The following is a 22,921-nucleotide window of genomic DNA, read 5'->3' as shown; positions in this document are numbered from 1 at the left end:
ACTCACCTGTTTTTTAGAACCACTTCCATATACCCATTGCTCTCAGCTCCCAAAAGGCATCCGCAGAATCCTCCACCACCCAAGGTCCACCGAGCAAGAGAAGAAAAGGTGGAGGGAGTGGTGGCTGGGAGGAGAGGTCACCGGGGTCTCCTCCCTTGAGGTGGTCGTCGGGGAAGGGGCGTTGCTCGGCCCCTCTCCACTAAGCGGCAGGGATCCTCTCGGGGGCGCCTCACCGTGGGCGACAGGACTGGCGAGGGCAGGGCGCGCTGGAAGGGCCGCACGCAAAAACTTTCCGTCCTGGAGCGCAACTCTGCGGGGGAAGACCACCCCTCCCACGGCCCCAGGTCGCGCCTCTCCCAGGTCGCCCTCAACCCCCTCTCGCATGTCTGGCCCCTAGGACCCGGGCTAACGGGCGCCGGATGCCGGCGGAGCCGCAGCATCCTCACGCCCCGCGCTGCATCCTCTGGTCCCAGCGCTCAGCCCCGCCCCCGGCGGCGGGCGTGCTGGCGGCAGGCGTGCAGGCGCCGGGCCTCGGGGCGCCTCTCTGCTGCCCCTGGCGGCCGCGGATGCCGAGAGCCGAGCCGAGCCCGGCAGGGCGCTGAACGTCGGCTCCTCCTCCTTGCTCTCTCCTCCTCCTCCGCCTCCCTCCTCCCATCCCTCCCTCCCTCCCTCCCCCTTTCAGAACACTCAATGTCGGAACGTTCCGAAGATGACGTCGGAGCGTTCTCGAATCCCGTGTCTCTCGGCTGCTGCTGCCGAAGGAACAGGGAAAAAGCAACAAGAAGGAAGAGCAATGGCGACACTGGATCGCAAAGTGCCCAGTCCGGAGGCGTTTCTGGGCAAACCCTGGTCCTCCTGGATCGACGCCGCCAAATTACACTGCTCCGACAGTAAGAACCCCACCGCCTCCTCCTCCTTTTATTACCCTGTAACCTTTCCATTCACCTAGAGCCACTGGGAAAAAGTGTGTGTGTGGAGAGAGAGTGGCCCCCGGTGTCCTCCATGCTTCTCCCTCTCTCTAAATAAATACACACAGAGACAGATCATCAGTGCACAGAGAGAGGCCCTGCTGCCAGGGCTGTCTGTCTGTCTGTCTGTCTGTGCCCTCTCCCCGTGGCAGCCCGCGGGGTGGGCTTTCACAGCCCCACGGTGTATCCGTTTAAAAGGCTACTCTGTTGCTGCTTGCATAGTTTTTTTTTTTTTTTTTTTTGGTACCTATATGGGCCAGGTAGATGGAAATCCGGACTTGGGAGAAAATGTTGCATTGTCAATTTTTGAAAGATTTTCATATCCAGTATTTATATCGATCTGTTTGCAAATAAACACTCTCCCTTCCCCCCTTGACTTTGCCTCCCCCCCTTTTTTTTCTCTTTTTTTCCTTATTTTCTTTTTTCCTTTTCTTTTTCATCTGCAGATGTAGATTTAGAAGAGGCTGGAAAAGAGGGTGGAAAAAGCAGGGAGGTTATGAGGCTTAATAAAGAAGGTAAGTGGAGCTACTGGCATTTTAGTGTTAGCATGTGTGGCAGAATCTTCACAGGATTTCGACTATAATGTGAATTGTTCTGCTGGGTACAGAGTGACTAAGGCTTGTCAAAAATTGAGCACGCCCAGGTGACTACTGCTTCATGGTAACTTCTTTCAAAGTACAAATGCAACTGGGGGGTAGAGGGGTCGAGACTATTGAAGGCAGAAGTTTCCTGCACTTCAGCTGGAGTCCACATTTGGACCTTCTGATACATATCTGCTATTCGCCTTTGGAGCATTATTGCCAAATGGTGGGGGGTGGAAATTGTTGAAATGAGGAGCAGGGCTCCACTCACAAGTATCCCAGCCTTCCTTGTGGGTAAATACACAACAGTTTAATGAACCCCACGTGGTCAGTCATCCCAGCAGCTACTTCTCCACTAAAAACTGTGGTACATGGCAAACCTTTGCAGCAAGTTACATTTGGCCCACTTTACATTTGGTCACAGATTCTAATGTGGTGAGCAGGGGCATCTGTGTATATAGCCTTCAGCCGGTCACCCCTCTCTGTTTCCCCAGCGTGGAAATACAGTACCTAAAATGGAACACAGTGAGTAGCTAGGTCATCCCAGACAGAGGCAGGTGAGTGAAGCCACAGCCTGCTGGAACTGGGCATCAAACACACATGGTCATCATAAATAAATTATGGCCTGTTCATGTTTGCAAGTCTACCATATGTAGCTGTGGCCTATGGGCTTCACATGGAGCAACTCCAGAGACCACTTCTCTTGAACGAATGGATGGGTTCAGTTGAATTGTGATTTACCAACTGGTGTCTTGTAAATGTGTTGGACTGAAATTGGAGGTAGGAGGAAGTGCAGGGGTGCAGAAGAGGTTGGCGGAAAGTGTGGAAAGTGTTCAGCCATAACTAGGCCATAGGAGTCTGGCTCATCCAAAATGAATGGAGAAAAAGGCCATTAGATGCCAAAGGATGGTTTCCCTCATAAAACGCGATGTCACCCTGATCGGCAGCGGAAACCTGCTTGGAAAGATGGAACTTGTTTTGTGGATCACACCTCAGACAGTTGGTTTTCTGTGCCTAATTGTTTCCTGACCATCCAGTGAGAGGAGAATTTGTGCTTCAGAAAAAAAATGACATGGAGGTTAAAAATGCATGCATATTCAAGGACAGCTCTCTAGCATAATGTTTCTGCTAATTAAGCACTTTGATTGAAAACGAAACCGTATTCTAAAGATGTTTGCCTCTAAATATCTTAGTGTGATCTTGACATGTGTCTTTAGGATGCACAAGGGAATGATGTCAAGTGGCCTTCTTACAAGTGGCAGCTTATTTGTGCTCAGTGTGCATGTGTGTTGGCATTGGGAAGTATCACTGGAAATTGTTTTTCTTCACAGACAAACTCTTGACACCTTTAAAAAACTTATGGGACTCAGTTATCAGACCAGTGGCAATGAAGAGGTTTCCAGAAAAGATGAGCTTGTGAAAACCTTTAAAGTTGAATAATGGTCATGGTATGGCCCAGAATTGGCACCTCTTAGGCCTGGTTGATAGATTATGACTATAACACACAAAAATATTCTGCACCCTCCCCCAAGCTTCTATTTCAGAAGACCCTTATTTTCAGATTCTCTTTGCCTCATGAGAAATAGATTCTTTTAAGGGGGGAAAAAAAATGCAAGGGTCTCCTTTCCTTAGAAGCCACAAGTGGTACATCTTGCTTACATCTGTAAAGATGTAAGCTTACATCTTGCTTTCACCTGTAAAGATACAAAGATTTCGCTTCTAATTATGTGCATTTGTATTACGGAGCCCCACTTTTCAGTGTAACTGTGCGATTGCTCAGTTTACGAAATAGCCATGTATGGGCTGAAATCTCTGTTCGTGGGCCTGGTGGAGCAGGCCTGGGTTATCAGTTCCTGGACTTCCTGTATACGCACACAATTTTCTTCATGGATAGATTGTGTGTGTATGTATATACATGAACTGTATCTCTTCTTCCCATGGTGAGGAGCTTAAAGGTTTAGCTGAGACTTGGTATCAGGATATTTGGTTGCCAAAGTCCCCAGATACACTGGTTGCTTTCGTCTTGCCATTGGCCTTCTTGCTGGAGTCATTGAGTGGGAAGTCTCAGGTACCTGATTGTGGATGGATCTCTGCAGGACACAGTGTGGCCTGTGTGTGACTGTTTTTCTCCAGGTGGTGAGCATACATAGAAAGACCAGGATGTCATCAGTAGTAAGCAGGTCTTGAGACTGCTTTAATAACAATTAATAGGTGAATTTAGGAATTCCAATTAAGAAATGAAGGTATATGATCCAGATTTTGATGTGACTTTTTTTATTGTAAAATAAATATAAAATTTATCATTTTAACCATTTTAAAGTCTCACAACTCAGTGATACTGAAGTATACTAAGTATACTTACTAAGTATAGTCACAGTGTTGTACAACTCTCAACACTATTCATTTCCTGAGCTTTTTCATCATCTCAGCCACAAACACTGTTTCCATTATATTAATATAATAATTTCCTATTCCCCCTCCCCTGGGGCTGAGCCCTGGAAACTTGTATTCTATTTTCTGTCTCTATGAAGTTACCTATTCTAGATACTATATATTTGCAATATATGACCCTTTGTGTCCATCTTCTTTCACTTAGCATCATATTTTCATGGTTTATTCATGAGGCAGTTTGTATCAGAATTTCACTCCTTTTTATGGCTGAATAATATTCCATTGTATGTATATATCATGTTTGGTTTATCATCCGTTAATGGACATTTAGCTCGTTTCCATCTCTTTACTATTGTGAATAATGCTGCTGTGAACATTGTGATATGATATTTTTTATGGACTAAACTCTGAGGGAAAAGCCAGGCTGGAAAAATGAAAAAAGAACCATTTTATCTTCGCCTCCATCTGGCCCCAGCTTCAGAAGGAGGGAAGGACTGGCAGACTTTTGACCAACCTGACTATTGTAATATAGTTCCTTCTCCGTGCCTTGAATCTTTTTCTACTTCAGCTCCACCTATATCAGTATGAAATGTTAGCTGAATGATTTGAGATTTCTGTAATAAAGTCTTCACACTCATGTGACCGTTTATCCAGAGTTAGCTACAATCACGTCAAGAGGAATTTGGCAAATGCTTTTTTTTTTTTTTTTGGCAAATACTTTTGAACCTTGCCAGATCATCACTTGGGTTCAGAAGGCATAGTTATTTCTGTGCTTGAATGTAGTCATGTGGGGTTATATTGAGACTGAAGGGTAAAGGGAGCAGGAGAGAGGGCTTTGAATCCGCTTTCTAATTCCAGTGTCTGACCTTGGGAACCTCACTTTCCTTGTTTGGGCCTGCTCTGTTTCTTGTAAAGTAAGGGAGTGGTTTAAAAATCTCCTCTGGTCCCTCTGAGACCTATGAACTTAAGTTCCTTTATTGAATGTACCTACATTTGAGATGCAGTCATACTACACAGACTGTTTAACGGTAGACCATTCACCTGCCAGTGCAGGAGATGTGGGTTCGATTCCTTGGTCAGGAAGATCCCTTGGAGGAGGAAATGGCAACTCACTCCAGTATTCTTGCCTGGGAAATCCCACAGACAGCAGGCTGATGGGCTACGGTCCGTGGGGTTGCAAAGAGTCGTACACAACTTAGTGACTAAACAACACAAAAAGCAAGCCTTCACATTAGAAATATCTTATACTACAAATACTGGACTTATTTTCTTTTTTTATAAGCTCTTGGTGCCAAACATCACTGCATCTCGTACACAAGCCTAATTGTCCTGCAAATAGTTTGTGAGTGGTGTGTGGACTTTAAGACTGAGAAAACTAAGGGTCTGTGACCAAACCCAGGGTGATGTGTTCCCCATAGTGGAGAGGGGATAGACCTGGATCTGAAGTGCTATGATTTCCTCAAAAGGAGGGTCCCAGAAACCTTATTAGCCTAATCTGTGAGCTGCCATTATGATAGGAAATTCCAAGGAAGGCCAATTCATCTAGCTAACCTTTTAAAATAATTTTCTTTCTCTAGCTTCACAGATTTATTGGAAGACATTTTCCTAAGCTAATTGAGGGAAAACTTCGTGATTTAGAAAGATGCCTCTCTTTTCTAATTGCCTCACCTGAACTTTTTATTTTTTAAAGAATGTGCATTTATAAGTAAGGACCAGGTATGTATGGCTCATCGATGTCCTGAACTATACATCAAGTTGCCCAAAAAGTTCAGAGATAATAGCAGGGTTATGTTGTGAGGATTAACTGAGACAATACAAAAGAGTTTAGCACGTAGTAAATGCTTAATGAATTTGTGCCTTTCTTAATTTTTAGATGTTATTAAGATTATCATCATCATATATTAATGAAGCTAGTTCTAGAAAATTTTATTATTAGAATTAACGAGGATTTTTAACTAACCAGTGATGAATGGAAAAGATATACCCAATTAGAAATTTTATTTCTAGAGTAAACCATGTTATCATAATTTTATAAAGCTGAAGATTTTTTGAAAGCTGATTTCTGTGATATCCTTGCTTTTGATGAAGTACAGTTGATATCTAGTCATTGATAAATTTTATCAAGTGCTAGAAAAAATTACTTTGGCAGTTTGGGACTTATGGCTGAGAAGAGTTTTCAGAGTTCTTTCTGGGGAGCAGGATGTTTTAAAAAATATTTTTTAAATGATTGATGAGTTGTTTGATCAGGAAGGATAGCAAGTCCTCAGTGGATCATTGTTTGGGTCCTTTGGAGGCCTGCCTTCGTTACTTCAGGCGTGTTTCTGTGCATCAGTGTTGCCAGGTGTTTTGATTTGATGTAGGTAAACTTGTGGAATGCTTCCAATCTGAAAACTGTTCTGGGGCCAGTAAGATCTTGCTGTGACTGTGAGAGTTTGGTGTTCTGCTAATGCTGGTGGAGTTAGGCTGGAGCACAGGAGGAAGCAGGGAACATGGGAGTGTGTTCAACTCAAGTTTAAGAATTTTTCAGTTATAGCTGGATGGGGGCAAATTAGAGAAAAGATGGTAACTGACCTGATAAGAACAAAGGGTTCTTGGAATCCAAGTCAGGGAAGCTAGCAACAAGTGGTTGAGATTTATGGGAAACTGTGGACTGGTCCCCTTTATCATTATACAGACAACTCTGTTATCTATGCTAATAGGCAATGGGAAGACACCCAGTCCACAGATTACACTGATAAACCTCATTTTCACCATTAATTTCAACTTCTTTCCCCATTAAGCCTACCTTCCTCCCCTTTTGCTAATAAGCAGCAACATTTGTTCACTTTGGCATTTCATTATCATCTCTCTTCTTTTGCCCAGTGCTTGGGATGAAAGGATAGGAGAAGTGGAGTGGCCTCAGTGTGACAGGGAGGAAAGACGTAAAGGAGGAGAAGACTTGGAGAATGAGTCAACTTCACAGTTTCATCCAGCTGATAGAGAAGGGGGAGCGCCGTGACCAAGGTGGCAAAGCTGAGAGAGGGCGTTTTCAATACCATCTAGCTTTGAAAACATGGAGCTTCTAAAATAAGTATCTGTTTATACATACATGTATTTCTATGTACTTGAGTTCTTCTGTGGAGAAAGTGTGGCTTTAGCTCCTCCCCAAATAGGAAGTTAGGCAGGTTGGGCACACTTTGAAACACTGCATGTGATCTTGCTGCCTAAGCCCAGTTAGCCTGTGCTGGGTTCTCATCATGTCAGTCTACAGGAAGGAATGACACTTTATAGCTGGAAGATGTAAACTGTTTTCTCTCTCATTCAAATGTTTATTTTTTCAATAATGTTCACATGTTACAATGTTGAGAAGGATATGCAGTGAAAAAGGAAGTCTTTTACCCTTGTCCCCAGTTGCTTGTGTATCCTTTGCAAGATCCTCTAAGTGCATTCAAGTAGATACCTGGATAGTTTTTCCTGCCTGCTTTACCCAGGTGGCTAATAACATCCTATAAGTATTGGGTAGTATCTTGCCATTTCCATTTATCTTAGGTAGTGGTCCACATCAGAGACAGTTCATCCTGCCTCTCTCTTTTGTGCCTGCATAGTGGGAAGATGGGGCTTCCCTGATGACTCAGTAGTAAAGAATTCGCCTGCCCATACAGGAGATGTGGGTTTAATCCCCGGGTCGGGAAGATCCCCTGGAGAAGGAAATGGCAACCCACTCCAGTATTCCCTTGTGGCTCAGCTGGTTAAAGAATCTGCCTGCAGTGTGGGAGACCTGCGTTTGATCCCTGGGTTGGGAAGATCCCCTGGAGAAGGGAAATACTACCCACTCTAGTATTGCCTGGAGAATTTCATGGACAGAGGAACTTGGCTGGCTACTGTCCATGGGGTTGCAAAAGAGTCAGACACGACTTAGTGAGTAAACAACAGCATAGTGGGAGGGTAGTTTAAGCCTCTGGGTGTCTTGCTTAGTTTTTATTTATTGGTTGGTTTGTATTGATTTTTGGTTGCATCAGGTCATAGTTGTGGAACGCAGGACTTTTGTGGGTCGCACGGGGTCTTTTTCCTAGCAGCATGCAGGCTCAGTAGTTGCAGTGAGCGAACTTCTCGCTAGTTGTGTGTGGCCCAGTATTAATAGTTGCGGCATATGGGCTGACTTGCCCCACAGCATGTAGGGTATTCATTCCCCGACTAGGGATCAGACCCACGTTCCCTGCATTGGAAGGTGGAGTCTTAACCACTGAACCGCCAGGGAAGTCCCTTGGTCAGTTTTTAATATCTGCTCCTGCTCTCCTGGCCGCCGTCGTGCCTTTGAGGCCGAGTGACAGTGGGCCGACGCCAGGCTAGGCCTGGGGGACAGCCGTGGACGAGCACGAGCCCCTCCCTCGTGACGTGCCCATCCTAGCAGCCAAGGCAAATGTTGAAAAAGTCATGGCAACCGTGATGAGTGCTCAGAAAGGGAAAATTGGGGTACTGTTGGGAAGCATGATGGCGAGCATAAGTTAGGTTCGGGGCTCAGGGTGTGTATTCCTGAGGAAATGGTATTTATGCTAAAACCTGGAGAATGAATATGCAGAGCTGGGCAGGACAGATTTAAAGGAAACAATGTGTGTGCAGGCCCAAAGTGTGAGAGAATATGGAATATTCTAGAAACTAAAAAGTCTGTCACTTGCGTGACGAAAGCGAAGCAGAGAGCGGTACAGTTTCTCAGCAGGGACTCTACTTCTTTGTGGTAGAGCACTGACCTGGGATGTTGTTGGATGTTTAGCAGCATCCTTAGCCTCTATCCCTGGATTCCAGTGGAATCTCTCCTTCCCCTGAGTTGAAAAAGCCAAAAATGTCTCCAGACATTGCCAAAGATCCCAGGAGTGGGCTGGGATGGTGCCAAATAACCCTGATAAGAGAACCACTGGTGTAACATGAGGCTGGAAAGGTAAGAACACAAGAGAAACAGACTCAGCAGTGTTCTGCTACTATCTGTCCATGTCTTAGGCCCAAGGTCCCAGTGAAGCGGCCTTACTGAATCCTCAGCAGGCAGGTGTGGAGCTGTGACTGTTGTCCGCAGGGGGCTACATGTGGAAGCATCTAAATGGAGAAGACTCCACCCCTCACAGAGCTTTCCTCCAAATTTCCAGGATGATTCCTTCAAAACTTCATGTCCATAGTAAATGGTTGTAGCACTGAGATTCAGGTTCGGCTCAGCCTTCCCTCACTGTGGGTGGAGGAGACCCCAAGCCACCGATTCTGATAATAATGGCATTTATTGTATGAGGGCCCCTGATGTCAAAAGCAGCATGGTGAAGCATTAAGGATTTCAGTTTATATTTAAAGTCAGGCTGGAAATACAACTGGCATTCTGTGCAGTTGATTACCCCTGGGATTTGTCTGAAATGGGGATGCACATGATGGAGAGCAGAGTGGCTGGCTTCAGTATTTCCACGTTAAGGATTAGAAAATAGGGAGAGCAGAGGAGGATCTGATTCCTTAGGGCTCTGGCCCACGTGCCAAGTGGTCTGTGGTGTTATTTAGGACTAGAAGGCCGTGTTCACTCAAGCCAGTGGCTTACAGGGGCCTGCTGTCTCCAATCCAGAAGTGGTTTAAGAAAGACAAATTTGGGTTTTGCCTGGTTTTCTGTGTGCATCGTGTTTATATCCTTCGGGCTAACCTTTCATTCACGATGTTTTGTTTCATTCATGACATCCTTTGGAAGTAGACATAAAGTGATAGCAGCAGACACACCAAGACCCTGTCCTCATCAACATCTTTTTCCCCGAGGACCACAACCCCGGAGGTGGCCCAGTGTTCACACCTGGAAACTCGGATCATTTAGTGACTGCCCCAGAAGTGACGTCACCAAGATGGTGATGTAGGTCGTTCCCAACTTTACCCCTCCTCTCAAGAACAACTACCAGCTGTTTGTGGACACGGCACCACTGAGAAAATCCTAGGACATGGAAGTGAGGCTGGAAGATACCCCTGTGCCAGAGAGCAAGACAGACGACTTCAGAAAGGTCAGAGGAGTAGCTGCCCACAACTGTATGTCCCTCCCCCAGGCCGGCAGCACCTCAAGGAGAGGCTGCCCCTCTCCTTGCAGAGGGCTGGAGAGGCATCTACCTTCCCCAGTGTTGTGGGTCACTTCTTGGGAGCCCCTACACCTGTCTTGCCTCCTGGGGACCATGGGAGAATCTCCAGGGCTTGATCACTGGGAATCTGATCATGCCTGCAGTAATTGAAGGTAGCCATAATGGAAAGGGAGAGGGTTGGTCAACGGGTTGACCTTTTTCCAAACTATAGAAACTGAATGTCAAGGGCTGGCTTCCTTGTGTCTCTCTCTCCTAAAATTCTTGGTACGATGTTGTGCCGAGGAAGGGCTCCCAGCTAATGCTGGTTGGCTGGCTCTCTTACTCCTTCCTGTGGCAGAGCTCAGATTGCCTGCATCAGCCGAATGGACCAGGGTTTGGATCCGGAGGCACTTGAACTCATGGTGAGAGTCTAGGGAAGTGCTTCCTGCAAAGGCCAAGGACCGTTATCGTTCCGGTGTTAGTCTTGGCTATACAGTTGCTGCTAAGTCAAGCTGGAATTCCACTGTGGGGAAAGCTTTTGTTTTTGTATGGATGCTTTATCCTTGTACCTGTGGTTTCGTAACATAATTCTGCTTGCCAATTTTAGGGATCGGGTGCTTAAAGAAAAAAGTAAACCAAGTAAATACTCTCTAGGGCAGGACAGAGTAACACCAGGAAGAGATACAAGTGACTCACTGACAGGCTCTTTGAACACAGAAGCAGTTATCAGCAAACCTGCTCTGTGAAGCTGATTGTGATTCTCTGAATATGAACAGTTCAAGGACACCTTCTGCTGGGGGACGGTGAGAGTGGAGGAGCTCTGTGGCCCTGCCCCAATATTCCAATAGGTCATAGAGTCCCAGGTTGGGGGTTGGGAGACAGGACATCCAAACTGATGACACTAACCAGGGTATGGAAGATGGTTGAGACATGTGCTTAATTTGGTCATGGCAGGCCAAGGTGGTGTCTAGTTCTTTTTAAGAGCATAGTGTCCACAAAAGGGCAAATACTGTATGATTCCACTTATGCAGCATTCCTGAAAGAATTAAATTCATTGAGAACAGAGTAGAGAACATTGAAAACAAGGTTACCAGGGGCTAGGGAGGGGGAATTCTCTACTGAGAATCTGTGTTTAATGGGTATAGAGTTCCAGGTGGGAAAAATGAAAACGTTTTGATAGATTGATGGTGGTGACAGTAAACCAAACACTTAACAATTATAAGATTTTAGGTATATTTTATTGCAAATGTACATTGATGTTACAGAAGCTTCATGGAGCATTATTTAAATTTGAACCTAGCCACTTACAAGCTGTGTAGTAAGATAACTTTTCTGAGCCTCAGTTTCACCATTTTCAGAATAGGAATAATACCAGCTCTTAGGGTTGATGTGAAAATACATGAAGTACTATCTGGCATACATTAGGTACTCAGTAATGTAAGCTTTTGTTATGATGGTTGTCACTTTTACCAGACACTTGGATCCTTTTCCTTGCCTTACCCGAGCTGCCACTGCCAAGGGGCACATAGCATCCTTACTGCTCCAGGAGTGCGCCTGGGCTCCCTGAGCATCTTTAGTCAATATTTTATCCCTGGTGCTTTAAGGATGCCAGGAATAAAAACAAGAGGAGTTGGACCCATGTTCCTGTGCTGTGAGTTTTCAAGGGTGAGTCAGTTTCAGTTTTCCAAAGTGTAGCCATTTTGGGGACCCTGTGTTGAAATCACCTAGGTACTTAACTTAGCATCCCAGATTGCAGTGAATCAGAAACACTCGGCCTAGAGCATAGGAGTGTGCGTTTTAACAAGCTTCCCCGGTGGCTCTGATATTACTGAACTTCGGTTACAGGAAGTAGCACTTGACCCTGCCCGCCTTGATAATTCTTTGTGAAGCTCTTAAAAATCTGAGACACCAGGACCACTCCCAGACACTCGGTTTCCGTAGGCTCAGTTAAGGGATTCTGGGGAGCTGCTTATATGTTTTAAAAATTGATGATGATGCTTGTGTGTTTTTAAAAGTAACAATCCTAGCTTCCATTTACTGGTTATTGAGTAGATACCAGACATAGAACTAAATGTGCATTTTTCTCATGTAATCTTCATGACATTCTGTGAGACAATTCCTTTTATCAATCTCGTGTTAGAGGTTAGGATACAGGCTCAGAGACCTTAAGTGATTTACCCAAGGTGATACAGTGAAGAAGAGCTAGGATTTGAACTGAGAGACAGGATGATTCCAGAGACAGTAGTTTGTTGTTGTTGTTGTTTTAATTTTTGTCTGCACCATATGCCATGTGATATCTGTTCCTTGACCAGGGATCAAGCCTGTACCGCCTGCCTTGGAAGCATAGGGTCTTAACCGCTGGACCACCAGGGAAGTCCCCCAGAGATAGTACTCTTAAGCACTGTGTCCTAATGTTGCTCTAGGAGCAGGGCTTGAACTAAGGTGAGGCCAGCAGGGCATCCAGGACACACATTTACACAGGCTCCTGCGAGTGCAGAGCAAGGGCCTCCTTAAATGTTGCAGCCTGAGCACCTCACTTGCCTCACTCTAGTACCAGCCCTGCCTCAAAAGGCATGATCTTTAAACAAAATGGTTATGTTTTTCTTCCCCCTCATGTGTGTGAGCCAGTGGCCTGCTGATAGGGCCCCAGGTCTTCCCCTCAGTGAAATGCTTTTTCATCCCAAAGCCCCAGCTCTGGGGCCTCTGTGGTCAGAGCCCTGGCCTCGGGGATATCTCAGGAGCTGACTCAAACTGTTCCTTTTTGGGAGAAGGTGTTAGCAAAGATGGTTGCCAAGCAACTCCAGGGGCATCTATCGACAGTGATGATTTCTCTCTCTCTTTTTCCTCCTTTTGAACATTTTCTCGGCCGCTTTTCAGTTTCCCTCTTGACGTTGGGATTGTTAGTAATTTCACGAAGGATGTGCTCCTTTGGATGATGGAATGGAGACTCCTTTTCACTGCCTGCCAGTTAGAGGTGTCCTTTTGATGGGCAGTGCACCTGCTAAGTGGGTGTGAAAGACCTTTGCCTTCTTCAGCTATAGAGACACCCTAGTTGTGACTGGCTGAGGGGCAGTGACAAAGAAGAGTCTGTGACTGGAGTGGCCGAGAGAGACACAGAATGCATCTCCCATACGCAGGCAGGGCCACGTGGTGATGTTCAGGTCCGTGATTCTGGCTTTCAGCTACTCCCCATTACCTAGGGCATTTTGCATTTGGTAGTGGGGCCCTGGCTGATCCTAGAGGGAACTGGAGTTTCTCTCTCTCGGTGGTTTTACATGCTTCCTCTTTAGCACTGTCCCTCCTACCCAGTTCCCTCATCAGTGTGGGGTTTCAAGTGACCTTTCATGGGCCCCAGTCACTTGGTCTGCTGGCCAGTGTTTCAATCCTCCGAGAGAGGCCAAGAGCTCGTGGGCTGGAGGACCTTTCCCACATGACAAAATCTGCTTCAGACTGTCAGGAAGAAAGGGAAATGTCGGGAAAGTGAAACAAGGCATGTTTGGGTGAGGCTGGCTCCATTCTTCCCATCCACCAGCGTCAGCCTGGTGAGCCCTGTCCTTAGACTCCAGGCTTCTGTTCTTTGGCGCGACACCCTTGACCTTGACCGTTGTGTCCCTCCTCGCCATCTTTTGCAGAAGCAGGGCAAATGGACTCGAGGGCCCTGCCACTTTCAAAGGCTCAGACCAAACACTTACTGGCAGAAGACCTTTAAAAAGAGAGCTGGCTCTGTTTTGTGCAAATCCAATATAGAATAATCCAGCCTTAGACTGGGAGGCTGTTTGCTTTCCAAATGAGATTATTAGGGATTTCATTAGATAATAGACTGCCCTCAAGCTTTTGGGACACCTTATTTTCTTTTCCAAAGTTTTGTTGATGCCCACTTTTGCATCCGTCCTGCTGGCCCCTCCTCCTGGCTTTCCCCTCCCTCCAGGGTTTGCTCTGTGGGAGCCCGCCCTGCTCCTTGCTCACCCCTCTGGTGTGCTGTATTGGACAACCCCTCATGGATGTTCTCACTGCACCCCCAATCTCCCTAGACACAGTGCAACTGCAGAGCTTTCTTTGTATCTTCCCGTAGCCACTGTCTTGAGAAAGACCCTCCCTCCCTTCCTCTCACCCTCCTGCTCTCTCTGTAGGAGCAGTTCTCTACCCCTCTCCATTCCCTCCACTCCCTCTGCCCCCACCCCAGGCAAGCCTCAGTTTTTATAATAGCTGCTTAATTGGCCTCCCTGTCTCCATCTTCCCAGCATACCAATTCAAAATTAATCTCCCGAAAAGTCACATTTTATCAGGTTGTTCCTGGAGTGAAAACCTATCATCACTTCCCCCATCGACTGCAGTTAATGCAGTGTTCTGGGTCCCCTGTGCCTCAGTCCTTTCAAATCCTGACAGGTGGTTTGCCCCTTGCCAGCCCCCTTCCTTCCTCGTCCTCATCTTTGGTCTTTGCCTCCCTTTCCTGCTGCAGGGCCCAGGCCTCATTCCTTCTGCAGAAGCTTTCCCAGCCTCACAGGCTGTGCTGCCTGCCCTGCTTCTGGATACCATGCTGCTGGCCGTACCCATCGTGCACTTCAGCCCCTACATCTTACACTTTGTGGCCATTCTGTTGCTCACCTGATATATTATTTTCACAACTGCATTCATTAAATCTGGTGGATTTGGGGGTGAGGGAGAAGGAACCACATCTTCCCGTTTTCTTCCCTGAGTTGTTTTCAACTAAAAAGAGTGCTACAATTCAGCTAGACATCCACTTGGGTTTTCAGGTATGTGTCTTGATAGATCTGCATTTTCATTTCTTTTTTCTTTTTTTTTTTTAATGTGGTAAAATACAAATAACATAAAATTTATCAGTTTAATCATTTTTAAGGGTACAGTTCCCTGATAGCTCCTTTGGTAAAGAATCCACTGGCATTACAGGAGACCCAGTTCGATTCCTGGGTTGGGAAGATCCCCTGGAGAAGGGATAGGCTACCTACTCCAGTATGCTTGGGCTTCTCTGGTGGCTCAGCTGGTAAAGAATCCGCCTGCAATGCAGGAGACCTGGGTTTGATTCCTGGATTGGGAAGATCCCCTGGAGAAGGGAATGGCTACTCACTCCAGTATTCTGGCCTGGAGAATTCCATGGACTGTATTGTCCACTGGGTCACAAAGGGTGGGATACAATTGAGTGACTTTCACTTTCAGGAGTGTTAAGTACATTTGCATTGTCCTGCAACTAATCCCCTAAACTTTTGTCATCTCATAAAACTGAAGCTCTATATCCTTTAAACAACTCTACATTTATATTTTCTTCTTTAGAAGCAGTCTGGAGATGATCTGTGAGTCTCTTTGATTTAGCACCTGATTTTTTGACATTGTTACAATTCTGAGAGCTAGCAAGCCTCCTGAAGTTTCTGCTCAGGTGGCTCCAAAGAGCAAAAAGGCTCAGCTCAGCATAGGGTGTTGCAGCCCCAGGATCCTCCATGGGGTCCTGCGTCAGTGGTGAAGATTCACTGGAAGAGTGCTGTGGTTTGGCTCATCAGCACCTTTAAGCAGCATGAAGTTTCTTGGTTCAGATTTGGTGGTAAACCCCACCACTTGCACCCTTGTTTCTTTTTTACCCCACCATCTTTTTGTTACAATTAAAAATTTTCACATGTATGAAAAAGTTGAAATAATAGCACTGTGGGCATTCACAAATGCATCCCTTAGAATTTAAAAAATCAGTTCACATTTAATCTGATTTTTTATAAAGATATGTATATATATATATTTCCGTACTCTTTGGAAATCAGTTGTTGACATCATGACACTTCACCTCTAAATATTTATCATCTTGACACATTTGATTGTGTAACCTTGAGCTACTTACTTAAGTTATCAGAGCCTCATCTTATATAAATATGTGTGTATGTTCTTGCTGAACCATTTGGAAGTAAGTTGCAGACAGCCTGACATTTCACCCTAAATACTTCAGCTTGTGTCTCCTAAGGGCTTCCTGGGTGGCCCTAGTGGTAAAGAACCTCCTTGCCGATTCAGGAAACATAATGAGAGGTGGGTTCGATCCCTGGGTCTGGAAGATCCCCTGGAGGAGGGCATGGCAACCCACTCCAGTATTCTTGCCTGGAGAACCCCATCGAAAGAGGAGCCTGGTGGGCTACAGTCCATGGGGTCACAGAGTCAGACACGACTGAAGCACGCATGCATGTATCGCCTAAAAATAAAAGCATTCTCTGACATAATCATAATACCAGAATCACAGTTAGAAAACTAGTGTTAATCTCCTAATAGAATCTACTGTTTGGTTTGTATTCAAATTTCCCCAATTGTCCCCCCGATAAAAAAGTTTATAGTTGCTTTATTTCTGAATATATTTTTAAAATATATATCCAGGATCCTATCAAGGTTCATGAATTATGTTTGGTTTTGATTCCTCTTTAGTCAGTTTAAATCTAGAGTGGTACCCCCACCATGGATGTTTGTGTATATATGTATAGATATATATATGCATATGTGTGTATTTCTGTGTATGTGTGTGTGTGTGTGTATATATATATATATATATAAAACATTGCTGTTTAAATTGCTTCCCATTCTGATCTGTCTGATCACTTCCTCATGGTTTCATTTACCTTCTTTTTCTATGATCTGGTTACCCTACATACCAGAAGTTAGAGCTAAAGTCTTAGATTTAGGCTCAACATTTTTGGCAAAAATATGTCCAGGTGATTCTAAGTGCTTCATTGAACATTTCAGCCGGGATCCATGATGTCAAGTGTCCCAGTATTAGATATTGGTCACTTGGAAATGTGGTGACCACTTCTCTTTATCGCAAAGATGTGTTTTCTATCTACAGTTAGCATGCCATTCTGTGGGTGATGCTTTGGTACTGACTGAGAACCCTGTTCCCCAAAAAGAAATTTCTTAGAACCATCTTGGCCTCCATTGATGATCCTTGCTGGATCAGTTGTTTCTTGGGGAGTTGTGGAGTGGTCATTTCCAAATTCCATCATTCTGGGAATTCCCTGGTGGTCCAGTGGTTAGAACTCCACACTTCCGTTGCCAAGGGTGTGGGTTCAGTCACTGGTCTGGGAACCGAGATCCTGTCAGCTGCATGATGCGGCCAAAAAAATAAAAAATAAATTTTGTTGTTCTGATCTACATTTACTGGCTGACATTCATATATAAAGAAGAGCTCTTTGTCATTAGTAGAGATGAACTATTAAGTTCCTTCTAAAAAGGCAGAGTTACATTCTCCCCTCTAATTACCAATTTTCAGAGTAAGAAGTTGAACATCCATGGTTTGAGCTAGGGAGGAGCAAGGGCAAGAACTGGGCATATTTCAGTAAGATGCACGTGTAGTATGAAAACCCATAATCAATGGGAAATTCTAGATATATAGAGCAAGCTTTGTGTGCAAAGCTCAGAAGTAAAGTGTGACCACATCTCAGTAGAGTATGAGTTTAAAAACATTGAGAAACATTTTCCCATACACTCAAGTGATCCTCTTCTTTAATTTGGGGAAGGAAGAGGATAATTGCATTTAAAATAATCCCTCTCCTACCTTCCAGCAGGAGTCCAGCATTTAGCCTGGGATAGGTGAACTGCTGAAGTTAACTGTGTGATGTTCCTCAGGTTCTCTATCTTCCTATAGCATCTATTCCCTCGAAAGTGACCAACCACCCAGGCACTGGGTGGGGGATGGGGGTGGGGGGAGGCATGCAGAATGCACAGGTGTGCTAGCCCTGGCCCCTGACCTCCAGGAACTCAGGACTGAAATGTGGAATTCATTCACTTTGTGAATGTGGCTTGAATGCATGGAGCCCAGGGAAGGAAGAGGTTTTATCAGTCTGCGGCCTGCACGACCTTTAACTTGGGGGCAGAGACTCTTCTGTTTGTGTGTCTATCTAGAGCACGGTGAGGATGTGTAATTGGAGGCCAGTTAGTGTTTGAGGAATGAGTGAGTGAAAGGCTGAGTGCTTCATCACAGATGGCTAGAATGGCTAGATCTAGTGAGGGCTGTGAGTTCCTCCAGAAAGTCATTTTTAGAAAAAGGAGTTAGGATGAATCCTGTGTCTGCCTTTAACACTGAAGAGAAACAGTTCATAATATATTCCAATGGCACACCTACATGGTACCCTGTATAATTCCATTTTTTTTATGGCATTGCAAGGAAACAGGTGCCTTTTTTGTTTGGTAATGTTTGTGTATGTGTTGCTATTCATTGTGCTGGGAGTAGGGTCAATCTCTCTTTCTCTGTTAGGTCTCACTGCTCTGGAAGTTAATCAGGAAATTCTCTTCTATCACAATCAATGTTGTGCTAGTAAATGCTTAACAGCTCACTCTCTAAACAAATTTGCACGTGTACATGTATAGGTTTATTATACATTTTACTGAAAAAAGGGTGTTCAGCATACAGTTTAAAAATCATACAATATTTAATACTCTTTATGGTAAATTTCATATCATCAATTGATTCTCACAGAATGCTTTTGTTGATTTTTGCTGAAATCTTATTCCCCTGGCCAACCTAAGTTTGAAATTGACAGCAAGTGTTGATCTGATGTAAGTGCTGGTTGATATTTTCATTTAAGTCAGTGAGGAAGATGAAAGCGAAAGAACAAAGATGTACATGGGAACTTTGCTCGAGCTTTGGTGACAACAGCGACTTCCTTGCTGAATTGGATAATAGTTCTCAAGTACCAAGAGAATATGGTCTCATTTTTCTGTGCTTTTCAAATACAGCTATCGACATATTTTCTCTCTCTCTCTTTTTTATTGAAGTATAGTTGATTTACAGTGTTGTGTTAATTACTGGTCTACAGCAACATAACCCAGTTTTGCACACATATATATGTATATATGTATTCTTTTTCATATTCTTTTCCATTTGGGTTTACCATGTGCTGTACAGTAGGACGTTGTTTATTCTGTATACCAGTTTTGCATCTGCTAATCTCAGACTCCCAATTCATCCCTCTCTCACCCCCTCCCTCTTGGCAGCCTCCAGCATATTCTTTATCAATATGATATACTTTTAAAATTCGCATCTCTAAAGTTTTCTGCATCACCTTCTTAAAACTAGGTAGTCAAATAAAACCCTGATTTGTAGCATTTGATGGTTTCTGTGATGTAAGCTCTCATGTCACTGCGTTTCACATCAGTATGTTATCAGTGAACTGAGTTGGGAAAAGGCGCACATTAGAGCCCTTACATAGGATTTCTTCTGTGCAGATACAGTAAATGTAAAGAAAGAGCAGCAGTTAGCAAACTATGGTCCATCAGTGAAATCCTTGTCATCTGTCTTTGTAAATAAAGTTTTATTGGAGCACAGACATGTTCATTCATTCATCTGTTGTCTCAGGTTACTTTTTCACTCACCGCCATGGTTGAGTGAGATGGCTGAGACAGAGACCCTCAGAACCTAAAATGTTTACGACCTGGACCTTTCTGCAAAAAGTTCTCAACCTCTGCCCAAAGCATAGATAATAGTAAAATGTAACAAGATAAATAGAAGTGGTTGTTTTAAATATTTATTCTCTTTTAAAAAATAGCACATTTAATTTTAGCTTATGTGATTTTCAATAATTTCTTAATTGGCTCACCAAATTCCTGACAATTTAATAATTTTCTTTTACAAGCCTGTATAGGCCAGTCCCAGCTCACTATTGAAACACTTTGAGAGTTTCAGCTTATGGGGTCAAAAAATGAAGCTCTCACTGTTAGGAAGAAGCAGCTGACGACACCAGACTGGAGGGGGAACCATGATGAGAAGGGTTGGAGCTACATGAAGTTGTGGTCTCATTGTCCGCAGAAATCACAAGAAAGCATTTTTGAGGTTAGTTGTCATATATTGTTATTGTCTTTCCCTCTTAGGGTCTGGGGTTTGTTTTGGTTTCTCAAATGAATTTTCTTCAGGGTTAATTTAAAAATGCAGTACAGCTTGCGTTTCTGACCAAATTTTGTGTGCATCTGTCTAGAGTACAGTTGGGCCCTAACAGATGCCCGGCACCTTTCACTACTCCCCCAGATGTTCTGTGTCCAGAGAAAGGAGGACTTCCTCTTGTTGGCTGTGAGCAAGAGGCGAGGTGGTCCTGCCAGTTGCCTTGTGCAGGGGTTTTCCTTGCCACCGCTTCCTGCTGGGTGCCTTTGAATGGATTACAGATGGTTAGGAAAAAGACTTCTTGGCACAGTAAGAGGACCAGTCTCCAGTGCTTTGTGGGGAAGGATTTATAACAGGATGGTAGTTGATGCCGACCCAGAATGGGCTTGGCTGCCCAGCCTTCTTAGAGAAATCAGCTGCCTATGGGTGGAGGGAAGGGCAGGGAAAAGGAGATGTCTCCATCATGTGGCACCTTTCATCCAGGGTGGTCTTAGCTGGCCCAGGGCCCCTGTGGAGGTGTTGTACCTGGAGATTAAGTACTGGGGTCACGTTCTTGGTGTGTAAGGCTCTTATGGGAAGTATCAATATAGCAAATCCTCATATCTTTTAAAAGTGAGGTAAAGACAGATGCAGCTGTTGCCTTTTTTTTTTAAGTCACAGTCTAGAACGCATTTAATTTTTAAACTTTTAAAAATGTACCTGATATAAAGTGTACTCCTTTAGCCATTTTAAAGTATTCAACTCTGTGGCACTGAGCACATAAAAGTGTTGTGCAGCTATGACCACTATCTGTTTCCAGAAATTTTCCAGCATCCCAAACAAATTTTATATCCATTCAATGATAACTCCCCATTGCCCCCCAACCTCAATCCTGGAAACCTCTACCCTGCCTTCTGTTTCTGTGAATTTGCCTATGCTAGGTACTGCAGATAAGTGGAATTGCATGTATTTGTCTTCTGTGACTGGCTTGTTTCACGTAGCATCATGTCCTCAAAGCTCATCCATATTGTAGCATGTGTCAGAATTTCCTTCTTTCTATGGCCAAATAATATTTCATTGTGTGTATGTAGCACATTTTGTTTGTCCATTTATCCATTGAGGGACCCTGGGCTGTGGGCCCCTTTGGGCCACCGTGACTTGCACTGCTCTGGATGTCGTGTCAGGTGGGAGTCGGACAGGCCTGGAGAGAATCGGTTTGTCTGGGATGATTCCTCTCAACTCAGGTGCAGCTCCCCATCAGAGCGACCAGGAATACGTGTGCATGAGGCCAGTTTAGGAGTGCCGGCCGAGGGCTCAGAGGAGCTGTGGCATCCTGTGGGCTGCATCTGCTCCAGGGTTTTACCGTCCAAGAGGGCCCTACCAGAGTAGAGACTCTGAGAGGCCCTGTGAGACTGCATGTGACCTCCAGTGCTTCCTGGGTGTGAGGAGGCACTTGCTGGGCAGAGGCTGTGTAGAGGGTTCCTGGGATTGGGTCTCCCTCTGCCTGAAATCAGGATGACCTTGGGCTGTTGTAGGAGCAGGGTCTGGCGAGCTTCATCTGTGAGAGAGAGAGGATCAGACTGTAAGGTTCCCAGAGCCAGCACAGTGTGGCGGGGAGAGGCTAGGGACAGTGTCTGTCTATCCCATCTGCTAGAACTAAATACCAGACTGGGTGTCTTATAAACAACAGACACTCAATTCTCACAGTTCTGGAGCCCAGAAGTCCAAGATCAGGGCACCAGCATGGTCAGGGACTGGTCAGAACCCTCTTCCAGTTCGTAGACTTCCCATTATGTCGTCACCTGGAGGAAGAGGCTGTGGAGCTGTTTGGGGTCTAAGAGCTCTCGTCTCATTCACTTGGGCTTCTCCCTCATGACCTAATCACCTCCCAAAGGCCCCCCCACAAAACTGTCCCATTAGGAGTTAGATTCAAACATGTGAATTTGGGGGATCACAAACATTCAGACCTTAGCCAGCCAGTCTCTGGGGGTGGGATTTGGATGGCATGGGGGCCAGAGAGCAGGCTTGACGGCTCAGACCCTAGGAGAAGATGGTGCTGAAACTTCAGAGAACAAGGGGGATGGTCCAGAGACTTTGGGAGAGAGAAATCAGGGAGGTGCCTCATGGACAGTGGCCTCCAGTGAATGGCTGCATTCTTTCAGACCAAAGATGGTGGTAGGATTTTATTATTTTCCTTTTATGAAATCCTGGAGCACTGTGTGCAGAACCTCTGCTAAGGGTGCAGGAGGGATGCAGAACAGGGATTTTCTGATTTGTCGTGTAAAAGCCCTCCAGTGGTGTGAAGACTGATGCAGGATGAAGGTGTATTTTGTGTGTGTCTGCTTTTCCTCAGGAGGGGTTCTGGGGTTTTCCTGAAATCCCCCCTCCAAGCTATGATACTCTCTGCCCCTTTCAAAACAAGAGAGAGGGTAAGACTCTAAGGTTCCCAGAACCCAGAGCTGGCACAGTATGTTGGGGATAGGCGGAGAGAGGCCCCAGATCTTTGACTGCAAAGGTGTTTAAAGAAATGTATAGCCTGTGGGGGAAACACACACATGCCCAGATATAACCATGGGGTGAACTCCAGGGCACAGGGATCCAGGCAAGCAAGTGATGTGTGTGTTGCTTTAAGAGCTGAATTGTGGTTTTAGGGTTTATGACATTTTAAAATCTTTTCTGAGGAAAAGCCCTCCCTGGGATGGGGTGGAGGGCTCGGGAGAAGCCTGAGTAGTGGAACCACTTTAAAATCTAGCCCTGTTCACGTGGTTTGTGGGGGCTTCCTAGGTGGCTCAGTGGTAAAGAATCTGCCTGCCAATGCCAGAGACACAGGTTCAATACTTGGGTTGGGAAGATCAGTACTTGGGTTGGGAAGATCCGCCCTGGAGAAGGAAATGACAACCCACTCCAGTATTTTTACCTGGGAAATCCCATATTCAGAGGAGCCTGGCAGACCTGGGTCCAAGGGGTCGCAAAGAGTCAAACACAGCTAGACTAGTGACTAAATACCAGCCACAGCATGATTTGTATGCAGACTTTTTACTTGGAGACAGACAGAGATACAGAGGGAAACAGATAACACAGCATACTAGATGAAGAAGCCACCTT

General features: G+C 45.1%; 1 protein-coding gene across 7 annotated transcripts in view; it reads left to right on the top strand.

The window, feature by feature from the left end:
- Window positions 1-252: 252 nt before the first annotated feature.
- ATXN7L1 (ataxin 7 like 1) overlaps window positions 253-22,921 on the top strand; it is a 261,228-nt gene continuing 238,559 nt past the window's right edge. For all 7 annotated transcript variants that reach the window (XR_011256664.1, XR_011256663.1, XM_069587857.1 and 4 more), the window contains exons 1-2: window positions 253-890; window positions 1,415-1,483. Coding sequence is in view for 5 of the 7 variants with exons in the window: in XM_069587857.1 (XP_069443958.1) it covers window positions 710-890; window positions 1,415-1,483 (250 nt within the window). In the remaining 2 variants the exon portion in view is untranslated. The remainder of the gene's footprint in view (window positions 891-1,414; window positions 1,484-22,921) is intronic.

This window comes from Ovis canadensis, chromosome 4 (genome assembly GCF_042477335.2).
Source record: "Ovis canadensis isolate MfBH-ARS-UI-01 breed Bighorn chromosome 4, ARS-UI_OviCan_v2, whole genome shotgun sequence".
Lineage (NCBI taxonomy): Eukaryota > Metazoa > Chordata > Mammalia > Artiodactyla > Bovidae > Ovis > Ovis canadensis.
This window is presented reverse-complemented; position numbering and strand designations above follow the sequence as displayed.